The following is a 22,775-nucleotide window of genomic DNA, read 5'->3' on the forward strand; positions in this document are numbered from 1 at the left end:
GTGTGTTTTGTCCATTTGTTAGCTTCTCTGTCAATTTTAAAACTGACTATTGGTGTGTTATTGAACTCGAGGAACAATCGATTGAGAGTGTGGTGTTGAGCTGTTTATCTTGTGAACATCAGGTACGATAAAATCAGTGTCATGCAGCTTGTTTACTTATACAACCCGTTTCATTGGACACAATGGGCAATCTGCCTGCAGGCCACTTGACATATACTGTCTCTTTATCAGATAATTGTTGTTATCTGTGGCAATTTCATGTGAAGAGCAGGTGAAATTTGCAAAAAGGGAAAATACATGTTGCATTGTAAAGATTCTAACATTTTACTCTCTCTCTTTCTATCTCTCTGTGTTCAGCATTTGCAGGTAAAGTATCCCCGACTAGCTCAGATGCTCTCCTGAGCTCTTCGGCAGTCACCCCCACCCCTCCGGACATCTACCTTCCCGCCAACTTCAAGCTTTCCAATGCCCAGCTGGCCTTCTTCCTGCGAGAGACCAGGTCCTCGGGCCAAAGCAGCAGTAGCCCTGCCAACAAACACCCTCTCCAGCGTTCCGAGAGCTTTGTGGTCTTCCAGACCAAGGAGTTTCCCGCCGTTAACATAACCTTTGGCCCGTTCACCCAGGACCAGAGCCTGTCCAAGGACCTCCTCCAGCCCTCCAGCCCTCTGGACATCCTCGGGCGGCTAACGGTCAACTGGAAGGTCCGGGCCTTCATCGTCCAGTCGAGGGTGTTATCTAGCAACCCCATGGTCCAGGTGCTCTTCTACATCGCCGGCCGCGACTGGGATGACTTCAAGGTCCAGGACAAGCTGCCCTGCGTCAGGCTCCACGGCTTCCGGGATGTGCGCGAGATCAAGACGTCGTGCCGCCTCCGGGGGAACCTTGCCCAGTGCTTGGCCCAGCTGGAGTTGCCCCCCACCTGGTTCAACACCAATGTGGCCCCCCTGGGCCGCAGGAAAAGCTCCAGCGACAGCCTAGTCCTGGAGCTGAGCGGGGAGTCCCTCCAGGCCGAGCTGTACTACACCCTCCATGACCCGGATAGCGGAGGGGAGTGCGGCGAGAGCTCAGGCCGCAGAGGAGGATCACGGGGCGAGCCTCCCTCTCAGCACCCCCTCCTCCGCATTGGTAGCATCAGCCTGTACCATTCCAGCCAGAAGCAGCTGGTGGTGGACAAGCAGCTGGATAAGAACATGTTCCTGAGGTTGCCTGAGAAGTCGCTGAAGCCAGGAGAGACCCTCAACATCTTCCTCTACCTGGTGCCCAATTCCACAGTGGAGCAGTTCACCCTCAAGTAAGTGTCTCTTTCTCAATTAATCTTTCCTGGATGCATCACACCTTCTTCCCTAGCCTTCTTCTCAAAATTATTTAGGGGAGAAGGTCAGAGGAAAGGAACCTTGGACCTTCTCCAAAACAGTTGAGGACGCAATGAATTGGAGAGTGTGCTTTCAGAAGGAAATATTGTCAATAGGGCTGGGATTTGCCAGGAACCTCACGATATGTTATTACCACGATACTTAGGTATGATATGTATGCGATTTTCACAATTCTATATGTATTGATACTGTGATTTGCGATTCGATGTTCCAAACATATTGCTCACCATATGTCTGCTGCAGAGTGACAAGAGAGAGTCATGAGAAAATGAGTTTTGATCAGTAATGGAAATAAAAGTACTGAAAACAAATTGGCTCCCTATTTAAAAAGAAGATGGAGAACAAGCTTTAAGGATTAATACTGTAGTTTGTGCAGGTACAGCCAACTAGCGCAAAAATAATGTTGTGATATTGTGAAAGCGATATGATATATCATCAAAAGTAACTGGGCATCTGTAATGGCCAATGCGTGACTTACTGCCTTACATGTTCTTGTGGCAATTACCAAGGTATGGAGTGATATGTGAGATATATATATATATACACAAAAGTGATTACACCCCTCACATTTTTATAAATATTTGAGTATATCTTTTCATGTGACAACAATGAAGAAATTACACTTTGCTACAATGTAAAGTAGTGAGTGTACAGCTTGTATAACAGTGTAAATTTGCTGCCCCCTCAAAATAACTCAACACACAGCCATTAACGCTGGCAACAAAAGTGAGTACACCCCTAAGTGAAAATGTCCAAATTGGGCCCAATTAGCCATTTTCCCTCCCCGGTGACTCGTAAGTGTTACAAGGTCTCAGGGGTGAATGGGGAGCAGGTGTGTTAAATTTGGTGTCATCGCTCTCACTCTCCCTCATACTGACTGGTCACTGGAAGTTCAACATGGCATCTCATGGCAAAGAACTCTCTGAGGATCTGAAAAAAAGAATTGTTGCTCTACATAAAGATGGCCTGGGCTATAAGAAGATTTCCAAGACCCTGAAACTGAGCTGCAGCACGGAGGCCAAGACCATACAGCGGTTTAACAGGACAGGTTCCACTCAGAACAGGCTTCGCCATGGTCGACCAAAGAAGTTGAGTGCACGTGCTCAGCGTCATATCCAGAGGTTGTCTTTGGAAAATAGACGTATGAGTGCTGCCAGCATTGCTGCAGAGGTTGAAGGGGTGGGGGGTCAGCCTGTCAGTGCTCAGACCATACGCAGCCCACTGCATCAAATTGGTCTGCATGGCTGTCGTCCCAGAAGGAAGCCTCTTCTAAAGATGATGCACAAGAAAGCCCACAAACAGTTTGCTGAAGACAAGCAGACTAAGGACATGGATTACTGGAACCATGTCCTGTGGTCTGATGAGACCAAGATAAACTTATTTGGTTCAGATGGTGTCAAGCGTGTGTGGCGGCAACCAGGTGAGGAGTACAAAGACAAGTGTGTCTTGCCTACAGTCAAGTATGGTGGTGGGAGTGTCATGGTCTGGGGCTGCATGAGTGCTGCCGGCACTGGGGAGCTACAGTTCATTGAGGGAACCATGAATGCCAACATGTACTGTGACATACTGAAGCAGAGCATGATCCCCTCCCTTCGAAGATTGGCCGCAGGGCAGTATTCCAACATGATAACGACCCCAAACACACCTCCAAGACGACCACTGCCTTGCTAAAGAAGCTGAGGGTATAGGTGATGGACTGGCCAAGCATGTCTCCAGACCTAAACCCTATTGAGCATCTGTGGGACAACCTCAAACGGAAGGTGGAGGAGTGCAAGGTCTCTAACATCCACCAGCTCCGTGATGTCGTCATGGAGGAGTGGAAGAGGACTCCACTGGCAACCTGTGAAGCTCTGGTGAACTCCATGCCCAAGAGGGTTAAGGCAGTGCTGAAAAATGATGGTGGCCACACAAAATATTGACACTTTGGGCCCAATTTGGCTTTTCTCTTAGGGGTGTACTCACTTTTGTTGCCAGCGGTTTAGACATTAATGGCTGTGTGTTGTGTTATTTTGAGGGGACATCAAATTTACACTGTTATACAAGCTGTACACTCACTACTTTACATTGTAACAAAGTGTCATTTCTTCAGTGTTGTCACATGAAAAGCTATACTCAAATATTTACAAAAATGCAAATGAATTTATAACATTTTTGACATGCGTTTTTCTGGATTTTTTTGTTGTTATTCTGTCTCTCACTGTTCAAATAAACCTACCATTAAAATTATAGACGTTTGCCCACTGACAAAGAAATTATCAGTCTATAATTTTAATGGTAGGTTTATATATATATATATATATATATATATATACAGTGCCAGTAAAAGGTTTGGACACACCTACTCATTCAAGGGTTTTTCTTTATTTTTACTATGTTCTACATTGTAGAATAATAGTGAACACATCAAAACTATGAAATTACACATAGAATCATGTAGTAACAAAAAATGTGTTAAACAAATCAAAATATATTTTAGATTCTTCAAAGTAGCCACCCTTTGCCTCTGTGACTGCTTTGCACACTCTTGGCATTCTCTCAACCAGAGTTCCCACATATGCTGAGCACTTGTTGGCTGCTTTTCCTTCACTCTGCGGTCCAATTCATCCCAAACCATCTCAATTGGGTTGAGGTCGGGTGATTGTGGAGGCCAGGTCATCTGATGCAGAATTCCATCATACTCCTTCTTGGTGAAATAGACCTTACACAGCCTGGAGATGTGTTGGGTCATTGTCCTGTTGAAAAACAAATTATAGTCCCACTAAGCGCAAACCAGATGGATGGCATATCGCTGCAGAATGCTGTGGTAGCCATGCTGGTTAATTGTGCCTTGAATTCTAAATAAATCACGACAGTGTCACTAGAAAAGCACCATCACACCACCTCCTCCATGCTTCACGGTGGGAACTACACATGTGGAGATCATCCTTTCACCTACTCTACGTCTCACAAAGACACAGCGGTTGGAACCAAAAATCGCAAATTTGGACTTCAGACCAAAGGATAGATTTCCACCAGTCTAATGTCCTGGGCCCAAGCAAGTCTCTTCTTCTTATTGGTGTCCTTTAGTAGTGGTTTCTTTGCAGCAATTCAACCATGAAGGCCTAATTCACGCAGTCTCCTCTGAACAGTTGAGATGTGTCTGTTACTTGAACTCTGTGAAGCATTTATTTGAACTGCAATTTCTGAGGCTGGTAACTCTAATTAACTTATCCTCTGCAGCAGAGGTAACTCTGGGTCCTTCCTTTCCTGTAGCGGTCCTCATGAGAGCCAGTTTCAACATAGTGCTTGATTGTTTTTGCGACTGCTCTTGAAGAAACTTTCAAAGTTCTTGACATTTTCCGTATTGACTCACCTTCATGTCTTAAAGCAATGATGGACTGTCATTTCTCTTTGCTTATTTGAGTTGTTCTCGCCATAATATAGACTTGGTATTTTACCAAATAGGGCTATCTTCTGTATACCACCCCTACCTTGTCACAACACAACTGATTATCTCAAACGCATTAAGGTGGAAAGAAATTCCTTACATTAACTTATAACAGGGCGCACCTGTTAATTGAAATGCATTCCAGGTGACTACATCATTAAGCTGGTTGAGAGAATGCCAAGAGTGTGCAAAGCTGTCATCAAGGCAAAGGGTGGCTACTTTGAAGAATCTGAAATATAAAATATATTTTCCTTTGTTCAACCTTTTCACGTGAGTTCCAAATATCTCTAATGGTCGCCCCAGCGTGAGTTGTTAGGTTTGACGCTTTACTGAGCCGGATAAACTTCTCTCTTCGAGGAGAGCCGCCCGCACATCACTCATGTTCGCGCAGATCAAGTATGCATATATTTGTGCAGTCTTGCAAGAATTGGAACATTTTCTTGCTGGCACTTGCTTTGCCTTCCTTGTTGTTTTCCTTACAAATAATAACTTTGGACATGTGTGCGTTCCTATCAAAGTAAGTTCGTTATGTTCTGTATATCGTGTTGTCGTTTCTACTGTAGGCATACTGTATGTATGTAGCATACTGTATTTACAGTTTTATTCGCAAGTACTGGTGACAAATAATGCATTCCGATTATTGCATATATTTTAATAGACACCTATGATAAGCGTTCTAATCAAGCGTTCTAATCACACCGGTTTGATCATACGCAACAGGGACCACTATAGAATGATCACACCCATTTGTTGTTACGTGTGACACTTTTTTGGTTACTACATGATTCCATATGTGTTATTTCATAGTTTTAATGTCTTTGCTATTATTCTACAATGTAGAAAATAGTAAAAATAAAGAAACTTTTGAATGAGTAGGTGTGTCCAAACTTTTGACTGGTTCTGTATATTTAAAGAACTTAGTCAACTTTATTCATCTCAGTCCTTTGAAGTGGTGCCTGAATGTATTGAACATAATATTTATCTTACATAATTGCCAGAGCTTACACAATTAAAAGAGAACTGTGAGATGTTCTCTACAATCCTGAACGTCAAGACATTTTGAAGTGTCTGTTTTTCAACATTCTGTAAGGGAATAAAGCACATCTCTCTATTGAACACGCCTAGATGTTGAGCACCGGAACACTCCATTTACCCTGTAACAGAGAGGCCTAGCTACCTAATTTCCCAGCGCTATCAATTCAGCCAGCACAGTGGAGAAATGAGGACTATATCATGTAAAATCTTTTTGAATCTCTCATGTAAGACTCGGCTCCGAGAACATGAGATGAAGATCATTCAGCAGCCTCCTGAAAGAGCAGGCATAATGGGTATTAATTGACATCTGTTCAAATTAAATTCCTCATGAGCTGACCCACTTCTTGTCGAATTAGAGCTTAGGGGATTCGAGGCATGTCTCCTCTCCCTCATCCCTGTGTTTCTCACTGTTCTTCCTCTCCGTCAACATAATGAGAGGGTTAGAGTTCCCAGACAAAATAAATGATTATTTAAATCCATGAAAGCCTCAAGAAAATTTGCTTTCGTTTTCTACTCTCCTGAAGATGAGAGATGGAGGGGGAGCGGCCCGATATTAAGCGATATCTGAGGCATGACGGCGAAACTCTTCTTAAACACGGCGCTCCCTAATCGTAATGGAAACTCTGACTTCAATTTAGGAATTCACCGTGAATTAATTATGCTTCAATAACTCATTAAGGCGAACAGGAACAGGCAGTGCTAGGATTTACAGTATGCAGGCAGGAATAGTGCATTAGTGTTATCTCCCCAGTTCAATATTAAAGACTACTACTACTGTGTGTGCATGTGTATGTATGCGTGTGTGTGTCGGACAGGCATGGGATGTGTGTGCGTACTACCATACATGCATGCTTGATAGGTTTCAGTTTGTGTGTAAAGGTATAGATTGTGAGCTGTCTTATCCTCACAGAAGTATTTTCACAAGGTCAAGGCTCTCCTCACACTAAACTGAATGTGTGGCTTGAGACCTGACCATTTCTCATAAAGCCCAGACTCTGAGGAGGAGAGCCCCAAGCATTTCACTTCTGACCATCACAGCAGTTCCAAGAAGATACTCCGTCCCCAGAGAGATCTATAACCTAATATGTGGATTACTTTGTTCCAAGATGTGTCCTGCCTAATCCCTCTCCCTAATGCTGTTGTCATTGATAGTTCAAGAATTTAATAATAACTTGACCTCGTCTGTGGCCCACCCATTCATAATATGTAGGTTTTATAATTATATCCCCTTTAGTGATGAATATGCCGAGAACATTTTATTTTTTTCCTTACACAGTCATAATGTGTAAGTTTCGGTTCATAGTTAAAACCTGGAGGAACCAAATTGACAACCAGATTCAAGTTTCAAAGGTTTTCATAATACCTTTCATAATATTCCATATTACCTTGTCTAATATTTCAACCATCATCACGTTATTGTGCAACCTGCAACCTCTGAACTGATTTCTAACCACCATTGTCTTCATGAAATGCAAACATACCTTTCAAATGTCACCTCTCATTTAATAGTTGACCCTCCTCTTTTCAATTTCAGTGATTATCTAAGAATTATACTTCATATTTTTTTGTATCCAGGACACAGTGTTGTATTTCTGTCTCTCTGACTGTAGAATAATAAAAATAGGTGATAGAGGGAGAAAAAAATCCAGAGAGACCCTGAGCCAGGTGACTAAATGGGGCGTGAATGAAACAGGGCTGGAAGCCAACTGTTGAGGTGTCTCCAGCTAGAGCCCTGCATTACGTGTCGGACCCGACAGAGAAGTGTGCTGCGCAGCCTGAATGGTTCATGCTGCGGGCGGGCGGTCAAATTCGTGGAGAAAATATTATTTTAGTCCCGCAAAATATTTCAGAATGGTCTTATTGCTGTTTTAAATGCGCTGTGAATTGTTATAAAATCACTTTTATATCACATGAATCTTGTGTCCCTCTCCTCTGCCCACCTCTAACTGGGACGCATGTTACACAAACAGCTTGCGCGACGGCTTCAAACAGTAGTGGTGGCAAAAACAATTATCTGATGTGATTGAGTTTGTGGCCACTTGTGATGTATTATAAAAGCAATTGTCAGCTTGCAGTTCTCATGGGAAAGTAGCCTATGTTGTTAATCATTTTCTAAAGGCAATGAAATAATGGCTTATAATTGGGCACTAGTCAGTCTAGCCTATTTGTTGCCTTTCCTTTATCTTACTAACAGTTCGAGTTGAGATGATTTTGGAATTGGAAAGTTCCTAATTCCCCCCATAATTGTATTCGGTCTTGCAGGGACTTTTTGTCTGGGCTGCTTCAAATTAGTTTGTTTACACTGGAGTTTGTTTTAATAAAATGACTTTATTCCAAACAGCAAATGTCTTATGAAATCATGCATTCATTGCACAGTATAATGCATAAAATGGTGGTTTTTAAGATGTGTAATTATAACATTGTGGGATTGCGGGCAGGAGCTGGATGAGATCTGAGGGGAGCAGGTGGGATGTCGACGGGCGGCCACGGTACCAACAAATCTGTCCCGCTCAGACTGCTATCTCCACCTTAAAAATATTATTAAAGACGTCACGAGGAAAGTCTTTATGAATTGAACTCAGCAGAAGTCTACCTCCTCTATCCCTCCCTCCCCTCATCCGAACTCTTGGAAATGTCCATTCTTTCCCCCGGTTCCCATTTCCCCCCCTGATTCCCATTGTAACAAACGTTTGTGTGTGTGTGTGTTCATGCTCATGTGCATGTGTTGGTGGGGAGGGCTTATGTAGCTAGGCCTTTAATGTTCTGTTACCATGGAAATAATAAAAATGCAGTGCATGGCAGTATTAATCATACCCAGCGTGTCTCTGTGATGCTTATCATCACCCAGGAAAGCTACAATTAATTACATGCATAGTTTGCGGCATGTGTCTGTTCTGTGTTTTTGATGAGATTGAGGAGTCCGCCTCTATTTTGGGTAGTGAATAAACAGATGAGAGAATGAAAACATTTCATTCTGTGGCTCCATTTATGATGCATTGGAATTATTATGTTAACATACAGTTTATTTGATGATGACATTACATTTCAATGAACTGTAAGTAAAATGCTGCCTTATATTTACATTTACATTTACATTTAAGTCATTTAGCAGACGCTCTTATCCAGAGCGACTTACAAATTGGTGCATTCACCTTATGATATCCAGTGGAACAACCACTTTACAATAGTGCATCTAAATCTTTTAAGGGGGGGGGGTTAGAAGGATTACTTTATCCTATCCCAGGTATTCCTTAAAGAGGTGGGGTTTCAGGTGTCTCCGGAAGGTGGTGATTGACTCCGCTGTCCTGGCGTCGTGAGGGAGCTTGTTCCACCATTGGGGTGCCAGAGCAGCGAACAGTTTTGACTGGGCTGAGCGGGAACTGTGCTTCCTCAGAGGTAGGGAGGCGAGCAGGCCAGAGGTGGATGAACGCAGTGCCCTTGTTTGGGTGTAGGGCCTGATCAGAGCCTGAAGGTACGGAGGTGCCGTTCCCCTCACAGCTCCGTAGGCAAGCACCATGGTCTTGTAGCGGATGCGAGCTTCAACTGGAAGCCAGTGGAGAGAGCGGAGGAGCGGTGTGACGTGAGAGAACTTGGGAAGGTTGAACACCAGACGGGCTGCAGCGTTCTGGATGAGTTGTAGGGGTTTAATGGCACAGGCAGGGAGCCCAGCCAACAGCGAGTTGCAGTAATCCAGACGGGAGATGACAAGTGCCTGGATTAGGACATGCGCCGCTTCCTGTGTGAGGCAGGGTCGTACTCTGCGAATGTTGTAGAGCATGAACCTAAAGGATCGGGTCACCGCCTTGATGTTAGTGGAGAACGACAGGGTGTTGTCCAGGGTCACGCCAAGGTTCTTAGCACTCTGGGAGGAGGACACAAGGGAGTTGTCAACCGTGATGGCGAGATCATGGAACGGGCAGTCCTTCCCTGGGAGGAAGAGCAGCTCCGTCTTGCCGAGGTTCAGCTTGAGGTGGTGATCCGTCATCCACACTGATATGTCTGCCAGACATGCAGAGATGCAATTCGCCACCTGGTTATCAGAAGGGGGAAAGTAGAAGATTAATTGTGTATCGTCTGCATAGCAATGATAGGAGAGACCATGTGAGGATATGAGAGAGCCAAGTGACTTGGTGTATAGCGAGAATAGGAGAGGGCCTAGAACAGAGCCCTGGGGGACACCAGTGGTGAGAGCACGTGGTGCGGAGACAGATTCTCGCCACGCCACCTGGTAGGAGCGACCTGTCAGGTAGGACGCAATCCAAGCGTGGGCCGCGCCGGACATGCCCAACTCGGAGAGGGTGGAGAGGAGGATCTGATGGTTCACAGTATCAAAGGCAGCAGATAGGTCTAGAAGGATGAGAGCAGAGGAGAGAGAGTTAGCTTTAGCAGTGCGGAGAGCCTCCGTGACACAGAGAAGAGCAGTCTCAGTTGAATGACCAGTCTTGAAACCTGACTGATTTGGATCAAGAAGGTCATTCTGAGAGAGATAGCAGGAGAGCTGGCCAAGGACGGCACATTCAAGAGTTTTGGAGAGAAAAGAAAGAAGGGATACTGGTTTGTAGTTGTTGACATCGGAGGGATCGAGTGTAACTCTCGCTCTCTTGAAGACGGAAGGGACGTAGCCAGCGGTCAAGGATGACTTGATGAGCGAGGTGAGGTAAGGGAGAAGGTCTCCGGAAATGGTCTGGAGAAGAGAGGAGGGGATAGGGTCAAGCGGGCAGGTTGTTAGGCGGCCGGCCGTCACAAGACGCGAGATTTCATCTGGAGAGAGAGGGGAGAAAGAGGTCAAAGCACAGGGTAGGGCAGTGTGAGCAGGACCAGCGGTGTCGTTTGACTTAGCAAACGAGGATCGGATGTCGTCGACCTTCTTTTCAAAATGGTTGACGAAGTCATCCACAGAGAGGGAGGGGGGGGGGAGGAGGATTCAGGAGGGAGGAGAAGGTGGCAAAGAGCTTCCTAGGGTTAGAGGCAGATGCTTGGAATTTAGAGTGGTAGAAAGTGGCTTTAGCAGCAGAGACAGAAGAGGAAAATGTAGAGAGGAGGGAGTGAAAGGATGCCAGGTCCGCAGGGAGGCGAGTTTTCCTCCATTTCCGCTCGGCTGCCCAGATCCCTGTTCTGTGAGCTCGCAATGAGTCGTCGATCCACGGAGCAGGAGGGGAGGACCGAGCCGGCCTGGAGGATAAGGGACATAGAGAGTCAAAGGATGCAGAAAGGGAGGAGAGGAGGGTTGAGGAGGCAGAATCAGGAGATGGGTTGGAAAAGGTTTGAGCAGAGGAAAGAGATGATAGGATGGAAGAGGAGAGAGTAGCGGGAGAGAGAGAGCGAAGGTTGGGACGGCGCAATACCATCCGAGTAGGGGCAGAGTGAGAAGTGTTGGATGAGAGCGAGAGGGATAAGGACACAAGGTAGTGGTCGGAGACTTGGAGGGGAGTTGCAATGAGATTAGTGGAAGAACAGCATCTAGTAAAGATGAGGTCAAGCGTATTGCCTGCCTTGTGAGTAGGGGGGGGAAGGTGAGAGGGTGAGGTCAAAAGAGGAGAGGAGTGGAAAGAAGGAGGCAGAGAGGAATGAGTCAAAGGTAGACGTGGGAGGTTAAAGTCACCCAGAACTGTGAGAGGTGAGCCATCCTCCAGGAAAGGAACTTGTCAAGCTCATTGATGAACTCTCCAAGGCAACCTGGAGGGCGATAAATGATAAGGATGTTAAGCTTGAAAGGGCTGGTAACTGTGACAGCATGGAATTCAAATGAGGAGATAGACAGATGGGTCAGGGGAGAAAGAGAGAATGTCCACTTGGGAGAGATGAGGATTCCAGTGCCACCACCCCGCTGGCCAGATGCTTTCGGGGTATGCGAGAACACGTGGGCAGACGAGGAGAGAGCAGTAGGAGTCGCAGTGTTATCTGTGGTAATCCATGTTTCCGTCAGCGCCAAGAAGTCGAGGGACTGGAGGGTAGCATAGGCTGAGATGAACTCTGCCTTGTTGGCCTCCAGACCGGCAGTTCCAGAGGCTGCCGGAGACCTGGAACTCCACGTGGGTCGTGCGCGCTGGGACCACCAGGTTAGAGTGGCAGCGGCCACGCAGTGTGAAGCGTTTGTATGTCCTGTGCAGAGGGGAGAGAACAGGGATAGACAGACACATAGTTGACAGGCTACAGAAGAGGCTACGCTAATGCAAAGGAGATTGGAATGACAAGTGGACTACACACCTCGAATGTTCAGAAAGTTAAGCTTACGTTGCAAAAATCTTATTGACTAAAATGACAAAAATGATACAGTACTGCTGGCTGGTGAAGTAGGCTAGCTAGCAGTGGCTGCGTTGTTGACTTTGTTTGAACGTGTAGCTGGCTAGGTAACCTCGATAGTTTCAGTACTACACCATATCATGATACAAAAGCAACTATGTAGCTAGCTAACATAGCACTAATCAAGACGTTCCTTTGTAATGTATTTAGTTTCTACAATGCTGCTCGTCGGTAATAGTTGGCTAGGTTTGGAAAAATGGCGTCGCGGGGGACGAAAATAGCTGGCTAGCTAACCTCGATAATTACTCTAAACTACACAATTATCAAACTATGACAAAGACAACTATGTAGCTAGCTAACACTGCACTAGTCAAATCGTTCCGTTGTAATGTATTAGTTTCTACAGTGCTGCTAGTCGGTAAAGGTTGGCTAGCTAGCAGTGGGTTGATGATGACTAGGTGTGTTGACTAAGTCTGGACAACGGCGTCGCGGCGCGGCTGGCTAGCTAACCTCGATAATTACTCTAAACTACACAATTATCTTAGATGCAAAGACAACTATGTAGCTAGCTAACACTAAACTAATCAAGTCGTTCCGTTGTAATGTAATAGTTTCTACAGTGTTGCTAGTCGGTAGAAGTTGGCTAGTTAGCAGTGTTGACTACGTTAGGAGGACGAAAATAGCTGGCTAGCTAACCTCGATAATTACTCTAATTACTCTAAACTACACAATTATCTTTGATACAAAGACGGCTATGTAGCTAGCTAAAAAATTTTTGCTCAGATCAAACAAATCAAACCGTTGTAATGTAATGAAATGTAATATTACCTGGGAGCGAAGCGAAGTGCGACTACTCGCTCCAAACCCGGAAGCAGTTGACCTAACATGTACACTGACCTAACATGTACACTGTATATATCCAAGTGCCTTAGTAACAAATGAGAGCCTATGTGAGCTTGACGTGAAAGGTTATAGAGTTACGTTAGCTACAGTGGCCAGGATGGGGTGGCAGTTAGCCTAGCAGTTAGAGCGTTTGGGCCAATAACCGAAAGCTCGCTGGTTCAAATAACCGAGCCGACAAGATTACCTGCCACAGAAAATATGTTTATGTGCCCTTGAGCAAGGCACTTAACCCTAATTTGCTCCAGGGGCGCCGTACTACTATGGCTGACCCTGTAAAACAGCACATTTCACTGCACCCATCTGGTGTATGTGACAATAAAACAGATTTTTTTTGTTTATTTTTATGCCCTACAGCGTTTTTGTTGCCACTATCTATGAAAATGGCTACTTCCTGACCCGGGATTCTGTTTCCTGCTGCCCAGTGGCCCTATGCTCTGCCATGTGTCCTCGTCCCAGTCCCTCTAGTCTTGTTCCCATGTCGTTGATGGGTAATGTCAGGTCTGCTCGGTACGGAGTGAGCTGAGCACTGATTGGATGACTCAGGATGAGTGACGTCCTGCCACTAGTGCCTTGTCAGCCCACATCAGATGACATTGAGCCCCGCCGCCTATCAGCGGGCATCTCTGATAGGGGCCAGGAGAGACATGTTGTCCTGTAGCCTCTCAAATCCTCTTCTGCCTCTACTCTGACTTTGTTTGATTGACCCTCTCTAGATTATGGTTTCCTGTTTATTATCCTCTGTCCCCCCCCCCCGTTTTTTTATTCTTTATCTGCTCAATGAGAGAGCTACCTGTAAAGTAGTAGCCACACACTCTCACTCATTCAGTTATTTATGTTCCATCAAGGGAAAAAAAGTGTCAAGAATGCCATTTACCATTGCACAATGTGAGTGGATATCTAATTCGTATGGGCCTTGGACACATAAAACTTAAAACAAGATGTATATGACAGATGTTAAATTAAATGGCCTCCGCTTTGAACTTGGTGTTTTAGTGTGGAGGACAGAAGCACATAACTGTTCACATACTACAGCTTTGCCCATGTGACCACTATTTATGCAAGTCAACCTGAAAGTAGACTTATCCCAAACTAAGGTTTTAAGCCTGAGGCAGTTTCTTGCTTGAAGTATTTTTTGCATTTAGTAGTAGACCATCGTGTCTTCTCCTTGGAGAGAAGCATTTTATTCCCTGTTTTTATCTATATCAGTCCTACCGACCACTCGCCTTTCTAGATGTCAATGTTTTCACTGAGTTGCGATGTGCAGAATTTCTTATATTTTCTGTATGACTTAAAGTTTCCATCCTTTTGATGCACACAAGTGATGTAAGGCAATAGATGCTGAATTTCAAATTGATCCTTAGCCCCTACCCCTTTGGCATTACTTCAGATCTGAAAGGATTGGACATGTTTAAAGTCGTTTGATTATTGCTTCACCTTACCTTCTGATAGGCTTGGTGGAATTGTTACCACATTGCTCAAACCTTTTTGTCCCATTTAAGTCTGAAGGAATGCCTAGGTATTAGGGGCTGGGTGTAAGTTTGGCATTTAACAAAAGAGTAAAACCTAGCACAGGCTTTCCATCCTTGGATGATTTGGTCCAATAGAGGTTCTCTTGTGGAGCAAAGAATTGTCATTGGTTTACATACAGGTGTCATTGGTTGACATCACATGCATATTGTAGGGTTATGGGGGCCGCATTTCTACAATCACCGGGTTGAATCATATTCAAGAGTGATTTTTGTGTTCAAATGACCAAGGTCACATTTGTACTTAACTGACATTTTTATTTTCCCCTTCACCTTGCTCTTTCAATTTATTTCTTTATAGGGTGATCACCATAGGTTATTGTCAATCTCTGGTAATTGAGGGAATGAGATGACATGATTTACGATTGAGTGTGTGTACTTGTGTGTGCATGAGGGAGCATGACTGATGATATCATGGGTAACTTAAGCACAGCCAGAACAATGCAATATATTTAGGCAATCTATTCGCTCTGAACAGACAGACGTCTATCCCTCCGAGTGGTTTTGAATTACAGAAAATGAGTCTTACATTATTACTCAGTCAATGTACTGTATGTCCCATTCTATGACATCTGTTCTATTAGATCTGCAGCAGCGAGTTCCCCCTGGTTGTCCAAGGCGCTTCAGGGGTTTAGACAAGGCACAGATAAGAGCTGCATTTTCTACTGCAGGCCCTCTCTATTTACCTGTCCTCCCTTTCATCTTGTCACAAAACAGGCAGAAATTGGTCAGGTTTTTTGACACCTCACATTTGACAGGCGGAGGCTCCCAAGGAAGGCGTCTTCCTGTAATAATGTACACAGTGCTGCCCCAGGGAGTGATTTGGATAGCTGAGATGTTTTCAAAGGGAGTGTTGGAGAAGTTGGACTTTTTCCCACCACAATGTTTGATTGTAATGATGTATGAACTCTGGAGGGGTCTCTTTGACACGGGTAGGTTTGCAAAATGAGGGTATATTACTGGAAACATTTGAAACTACCAGAATGTTGGTATCTTTCAAGGATTTTATGTAATCTATCACAATACATCGAGTGGCCCTTTTGGGGACTTCAGATTATCACAGGTGTCTGTAATTATCTCTGGCTCTCTGTGTGGCCTTGTCAAAAATATAAACACAACATGTAAAGTGTTGGTCCCATGTTTAAAGAGCTGAAATAAAATATACCAGATATTTTCCATACACACAAAATGCGTATTTCTCTAAATGTTGTGCACAAATTTGTTTACATCCTCGTTAGTGAGCATTTATCATTTGCCAAGATAATCCATCCACCTGATAGGTGTGCAGGGATGCAAACGAGTCCTTTCTTCGGAATTTGCCGTTTTGAATCCAAAATAGGTGACCTACGTGATTCGTGGAGATCCGATGAAAAAATGTGGGGCTTTAGATCAGTACTGGCTGTATGCGAACGAGTGATGCGCGTTTGGAGCAATACTGACTGTATCCAAGGCTCAGCCAATCGTTCACATAACAACACAATGCAGCACGCGACTGAAGAGAGAAGAGACAACCAATGTGCTAGTTATAGCATCAGCGCGCGCTCTGGTAAGAGCAGAGAGGGGGGATGGCAGTTTACCAGCTCCAGCAGCGAGCCCCCTGAGCGATAACGACGAGGTGGGTGAGAAGGTGATGAAGCGTACTTCATGAGCTGTAACCAAAAAACAAGTATTGTTAGCATTGTTAATTATCTTGCTACAGTACTGGATCGAATTATCCGTTAGCTAGCCAGAGAAATGTTGGGCCAATTTAACTGATAAAATAATTGAGTTTATGGTGTGACAATTAGCTGGCTAATAAGGTCAGACAGTTAACGTTAGCTAGCTTCAGTAACCTAACCATTCTCTATAGTATTAACTGGTAACGTATATGACTCCTTGCCGTTCCTCAAGTTATAACGCGTTAGTTGCTTACTGGACCCAGGCAATCTGTGTGAAATGTTAACGAACTAACTAGAGTACTGTAATGACCTGACTAGATCATAAAGGAACAATTGTCCAGACAGAGGGTTGAGTTTACGAATTGACAGTTTATTAACCCAACTTTACACAGGCTACTGTTTGGCCGTAGCCCACGCCAAATAAATGAAAGAGACCCCACAAACCAACCGTGACCTTCTCTTGTGAAGGCCAGACGTAAGAGAAAGAACAATGGCTAAACCTGGTCTTAACTTCCAATGCTCCATCCCCCTGCCCAACCCCCCTCCACGCCACTCAGCCAACCACCAGGATGCCCGGCATCAGAATATTCCAGGCAGGCATTCCTGTGATTGGCAGATAGCAGGTTGATTGGCATGTCGGACCCCGCTAACACTGGTAAGTACAACACAACCAACTAATAGCCTAACACATAATACACAGCTAGCAGCTGCATGTGCGGGTCGCTACAGCACTATCTGTGAACTAATGTTTTCCCTCAACAGTATGTGGTTAATTTTCTGAATTAGGGGAAAATGAGGCGTTGCTTGTTAAACAAGTGGATTCAGGGATCAAGTGTAGCTGGAGCTGGGCACAGGGTATCAACAAAGGGTATCATGCTCTGTTGGCACATTGTAGAACAGATGTTCACAGGCAGACAGTGTACAATGTAATCATGTGCAGTGTAGCCCAAATATATTGTTTTTGTTGTGTTGAATTTGACAGTAACACGTGAGTGAGGGTGGATTATTACATGTTTTACTCGTGAATGTTATTTTTGCACACATGTAGCCTTGATCGACATCTACTATAGTGGCCAAAATAATAGAGCAAAAATAGAATGCCTGTTTGTTTCATTCTATTTCTACTTAGTTTTTTGCAACATTTAGATGTGTGTGTTCACAAGCGTTCTATTATAACAGCTGTCATGGCTAACTGCAATATTAGTGTATTGTTTTTTCTCAAGACTTGAGTGTCATTTGCAGTAAAGTCTAGGCAACAAATAACATTGGATTGCTTTCTTAAAAAAATTATAGCTGTGAGTTAGGTTCACATAACCACCTTTTATTTTACACACAGAGACTGATCATGTAGATCATATTCTTTGTTGTTTAATTAGTTAAAACCTGTATTTCCCTCAAGCAGGGATATATTGCATGTTTCAGTGCAACAAAAAAAAAGTGTCACCTTTTTGGGCCCTCACCAGTTTGCATCCCTGGGTGTGGCATATCAAGACATAGGTGCACCTTGTGCTGGGCACAATAAAAGGCCAAATGTGCAGTTTTTCACACAACACAATGCCACAGATGTCTCAAGTTTTGAGGGAGCGTGAAATTGGCATGCTGACTGCAGGAATGTCCACCAGAGCTGTTGCCAGATAATTTAATGTTAATTTCTCTACCATAAGCCACCTCCAACGTTGTTTTAGAGAATTTGGCCAATTGACCTCACAACGTTTATGGCGTTGTGTGGGCAAGTGGTTTGTTGATGTCAAAGTTGTAAACAGAGAGCCCCTATGGTTTGCGGTGGGGTTATGGTATGAGCAGGCATAAGCTACGGACAACAAACACAATTGCATTTTATTGATGGCAATTTGAATGCACAGAGATAACCTGACAAGATCCTGAGGCCCATTGACGTGACATTCATCAGCTGCCATCGCCTCATGTTTCAGGATGATAATGCACGGCCCCATATCGCAAAGATCTGTACACAATTCCTGGAAGCTGAAAATGTCCCAGTTCTTCCATGGCCTGCATACTCACAGACATGTCACCCATTGAGCATGTTTGGGATGCTCTGGATTGACACTGTGTTCCAGTTCCCGCTAATATCCAGCAACTTCGTGCAGCCATTGAAGAAGAGTGAGACAACATTCCACAGGCCACAATCAACAGCCTGATCAGCTCTATGCGAAGGAGGTGTCGCACTGCATGAGACAAATGGTCACACCAAATACTAACTGGTTTTCTGATATACGTCCCTTTTTATGATATCTGTGACCGACAGATGCATATCTGTATTCCCAGTCATGTGAAATCCATAGATGAGGGCCTAATAAATTTATTTCAATTGACTGATTTCCTTATGTGAACTGTAACTCAGTAAAATCTTTGAAATTGTTGCATGTTGCATTTCTATTTTTGTTTAGTATATGTGAAATAATTAAATAACATTATTTTTAAATAAAAAATTGAATGACAAAGCAGTAAAACATTATCCTGAATATAAACCATCACCTTAGTTTTTTACACACACAATAGTATTTATTTTACTATTTCATTGTCTTTTTTGTCAATGTGTTGGTGTCAAACTGGTGGCAGTTGTGAAAAAAGTGGTCTATCTACTAGAAACTCATGGACAATATGGACACAAATATAAAACATTTATACTATGTATGAATACATTTTTTTAAGGATAAATTAGTTAACATATTGTCATATGTTTTTTTTTTTAATTATTTTTGTTCATTTTTGTTAATTAAAAAATGTATTAAAAATAAAAACATGACAATATGTTAACTAATTTATCCTTTAAAAAATGTATATGTAAGCCTAGTCCTGGACTAAAAAACATGCTCAATGGAAAATCTCAATGTTCTTTTAGTTCAGGACTAGACTTAATATGGGTATGGGAAACTGGCACCTTAATGTCAGCGATGTTGATATGTTTGGCAATACTAACCCATCCCAGTGTCCCCATGACTTGCCAACATCTGTCCTGCTGGGAATTCACTGTTCACGCCTCACAGAATTTCACCCGTTTGTGTTGATTTAAGTCCTAGCATGAAATCATATGGGCAGAGGGAGTGCATACTGCATAGGCTGGTGGTGTTAAAGCTGGTTTGAGGACTGCACTCAGTCTGTGCTGTGCCATGCCGTTCCATGCCAGGGATAATTGCATATTGGCTGTGTTCCCGCGCCATTATGAGGCATGAAGGGAAATGAGTACATAAATAAATGATCTAACACACGGAAATGGTAATGGAAGAAAGTTGGCCAAAAGGGAAAGAAATACGGACAAGAGTATTGTGTGCTGGTACGTATCTATAACAGATGGCTGAGCGGAGGGTTTTCAGCAAAGTTAATGCTTGTAAATGTATGAGTTGTATTTTCATCTTGTTGCAGTGGCATAATCTGCGGCATATGCCCAGTTGCTGAATCTGTCACGTTTTTTGGATCGACTCCGGTTTAAATTCCAACTCCCTTGTGGCGATGTGGTTTTTGCTAGCCTGCTTTTTTTGGGATCACTGGGTGAGCAGTCCATGTTCTTTGGTGGTGATAGACATTGAATCCACAGTCCATTGTATTCATAACGCCCAAGTCAAGTGTCATATGATAGAATACAATGGCACTTATATACAGTTTATAATCTTGTGGACTTCCTATACAGTGCCTTCAAAAAGTATTCATATAGACGTATTTCAGATTTTGTTGTGTTACAGCCTGAATATTAAAATGTCTTAAAATGAGATGTTTTGTCACTGGCCTACACAAAATACCCATAATGTCAAAGTGGAATTATGTTTTTCAAAATGTTTACAAATTAATACAAAATTAAAAGCTGAAATGTCTTGAGTCAATAAGTATTCAACCCCTTTGTTATGGCAAGTCTAAATAAGTTCAAGACTAAACATTTGCTTAACAAGTCACATAAGTTGCATGGACAAATAACAATAGTCTTTCAAAAATCATGTTGAACACTGTCTCATCTCTGTACCCCACACATACAATTATCTGTAAGGTCCCTCAGTCGAGCAGTGAATTTCAAACACAGATTCAACCACAAAGACCAGGGAGGTTTTCTAATGACTTGCAAAGAGGACCTATTGGTAGATGGGTAAAAAAAGCAGACATTGAATATCTCTTTGAGCATGGTGAAGTTATTAATTACACTTTGGATGGTGTATCAATACACCCAGTTACTACAAAGATACAGGGGTCTGGCAACTCAATTGCCAGAGAGGAAAGAAACTACTCAGGGATTTCACCATGAGGCCAATGGTGACTTTTAAAAGGTTACAGAGTTTAATGGCTGAGATGCAGGATGCATCAAAAACATTGTAGTTACTCCACAATGCAAACCTAATTGACAGAGTGAAAAGAAGGAAGCCTGGACAGAATAAAATATTCTAAAACATGTATCCTGTTTGCAACAAGGCACTAAAGTAATATTGCAAATGTGGCAAAGCAATTCACTTTTTTGTCCTGAATACAAAGTGTTATGTTTGGGCCAAATCCAATACAACACATTACTGAGTACTAGGGTCGGGCGGTATCAAGATTTCCATACCTTCATACCGTGCCTGTGCAATTCCGGGATATACGGTATTACTGGTAGTGCACACAAGGGCGGTATTTTATTTTTTTCAAATGTAAAAAAAAAAGCCCAAAAATGACACTTAACAGAGTGCTAACAAAATGCTAACAAGTACTAAGGAATTCTCATAGCGGATGCTAGATAAATGTTTAACGAGCGCATGCAAACATTTACTACAAGGACAGACAACCAAGCTCAAAGTTATGCAATTATATCAAAATGCAGTTTGCAGCACGCACAAAACAAATATCAGGCAGCAGGGATCTTAATCCAGTAGGGGATTGTCTCTGCTCCTGTCAGTCTGGTGGCAGCTAGCCTGGTGGGTAGGAGTGTTGGGCCGGTAACCGAAAGGTTGCTGGATCGAATCCCCGAGCTGACAAGGTAAAGATTTGTCGTTCTGCCCCTGAGCAGGGCAGTTAACCCACTGTTCCCCGGGCGCCGATGACATGGATGTCGATTAAGGCAGTCCCCCGCACCTCTCTGATTCAGAGGGGTTGGGTTAAATGCGGAAGACACATTTCAGTTGAATGCATGAACAATTTAGCAAAACCCAGCTGGAGAGAATTTATTTGGCATATCTTCAATAGTGAACTTAATAGTTATAAGATATATAGCTCACAAACGGTAGTGAATTTCATACAAGTGTAACTTTATCACCTCACTTAAGTTGCGCTGCAGGAGTGACTCACCTCTCAAAGCTCCCATTTTGCTTGTTCTTCTATGTAAACAAACACACGTGACTGTCTCAAACCGCTGTAGGCTTCATAATGAAAAATTATCTAACGGTCGAAATTATGAACACAATCATTATCTATTACCTAGTGCACAAGTTGATTGCAGGTATTTATTTAAAAAGTACTTATACTCAAAGCCCCCAAAAAACGTCACTTACCAGAATGCTAACAAGTACTAAGGAATCCTCATGGAGAATGCTAACTAAATCCTAACGAGCGCATTGCAAACATTTTGTACAGTTTCTGACCAAACTATTCAAGTATACAAGTTACTCAAAAATGTTACTCATAGTTTGCTGCACACACAAAATGGAAATTAGCCAGCAAGGCTGTTGATCCTGGAGGGGATTCTCTGCTTTTAACAAGCGAATGCTTGATTTTGGAAGAAGCTTAACCACTTAGCTAGATGGCTAGCTAGCTACAAAATTAGCAAGCCAAAAGCACAACTGCTGAGCATTTAGCAGATTTTAGACAGATAACTTAATAGTTGTAAGATATCTAGCTGGCAAACATTTAGTTGTGAATTCTATACTGTAATTAGATCCTGGTCCATGCTGCACGACAGTGAGTGACTCACAAGGCTTCAGTCGCTCATCGTTGTGTGTTTGTAAACAAACACAACGTGACACATGTCTGGGGACTACCGTAAGCTTCATAATGTGAAGGGTGAAATGACGTATTGCACAAGTTGACTGCAGGTATTTACTTAAAATGCAGCTACAAATATTAACATTTATTTTTTTTTAAACTCAAAGTTTCAACGGTATTGACAGTATTGGAAAAACCATCCCGTGGCTTTTTCCAAATACCGATATATGGTATACCGCCCAAGCCTACTGAGTACCACTCTCGTTATTTTCAATCATAGTGGTGGCTGCATCATTTTATATGCTTGTAATCGTTAAGGACTGGGAAGTTTGTCACTATAAAAAATAAATGGAGTGGAGCTAAGCACAGGCAAAAACCTGGTTCAGTCTGCTTTCCACCAGACACTGTGAGATGAATTCACCTTTTAGCAGGACAATAACCTTAAACACAAGGCCAAATCCACACTGGAATTGCGTACCAAGAAGACAGTGAATGTTCCTGAGTGGCGTAGTTAGTTTTGACTTAAATCTACTTGGCAAGACTTAAATGGTTGTCTAGCAATGATAAACAACCAATTTGACAGAGCTTGAAGAATTTTGAAAAGAGTAATGGGTAGATATTGTACAATCCAGGCGTGCAAAGCTCTTAGAGACTTACCGAGAAAGACTCACAGCTTTAATCGCCTCCAAAGGTGAATCTAACATGTAGAGGT

At 43.2% G+C, this 22,775-nt stretch overlaps 1 protein-coding gene across 2 annotated transcripts in view; it reads left to right on the plus strand.

The window, feature by feature from the left end:
* Positions 1-22,775, plus strand: part of LOC106567556 (transmembrane protein 132E) — a 383,196-nt gene that overhangs the window by 279,401 nt on the left and 81,020 nt on the right. For both annotated transcript variants that reach the window (XM_014137017.3, XM_014137016.3), the window contains exon 2: positions 358-1,291. In XM_014137017.3, the coding sequence (XP_013992492.1) occupies positions 358-1,291 (934 nt within the window). The remainder of the gene's footprint in view (positions 1-357; positions 1,292-22,775) is intronic.

Source organism: Salmo salar, chromosome 13 (genome assembly GCF_965601325.2).
Source record: "Salmo salar chromosome 13, fSalSal1, whole genome shotgun sequence".
Lineage (NCBI taxonomy): Eukaryota > Metazoa > Chordata > Actinopteri > Salmoniformes > Salmonidae > Salmo > Salmo salar.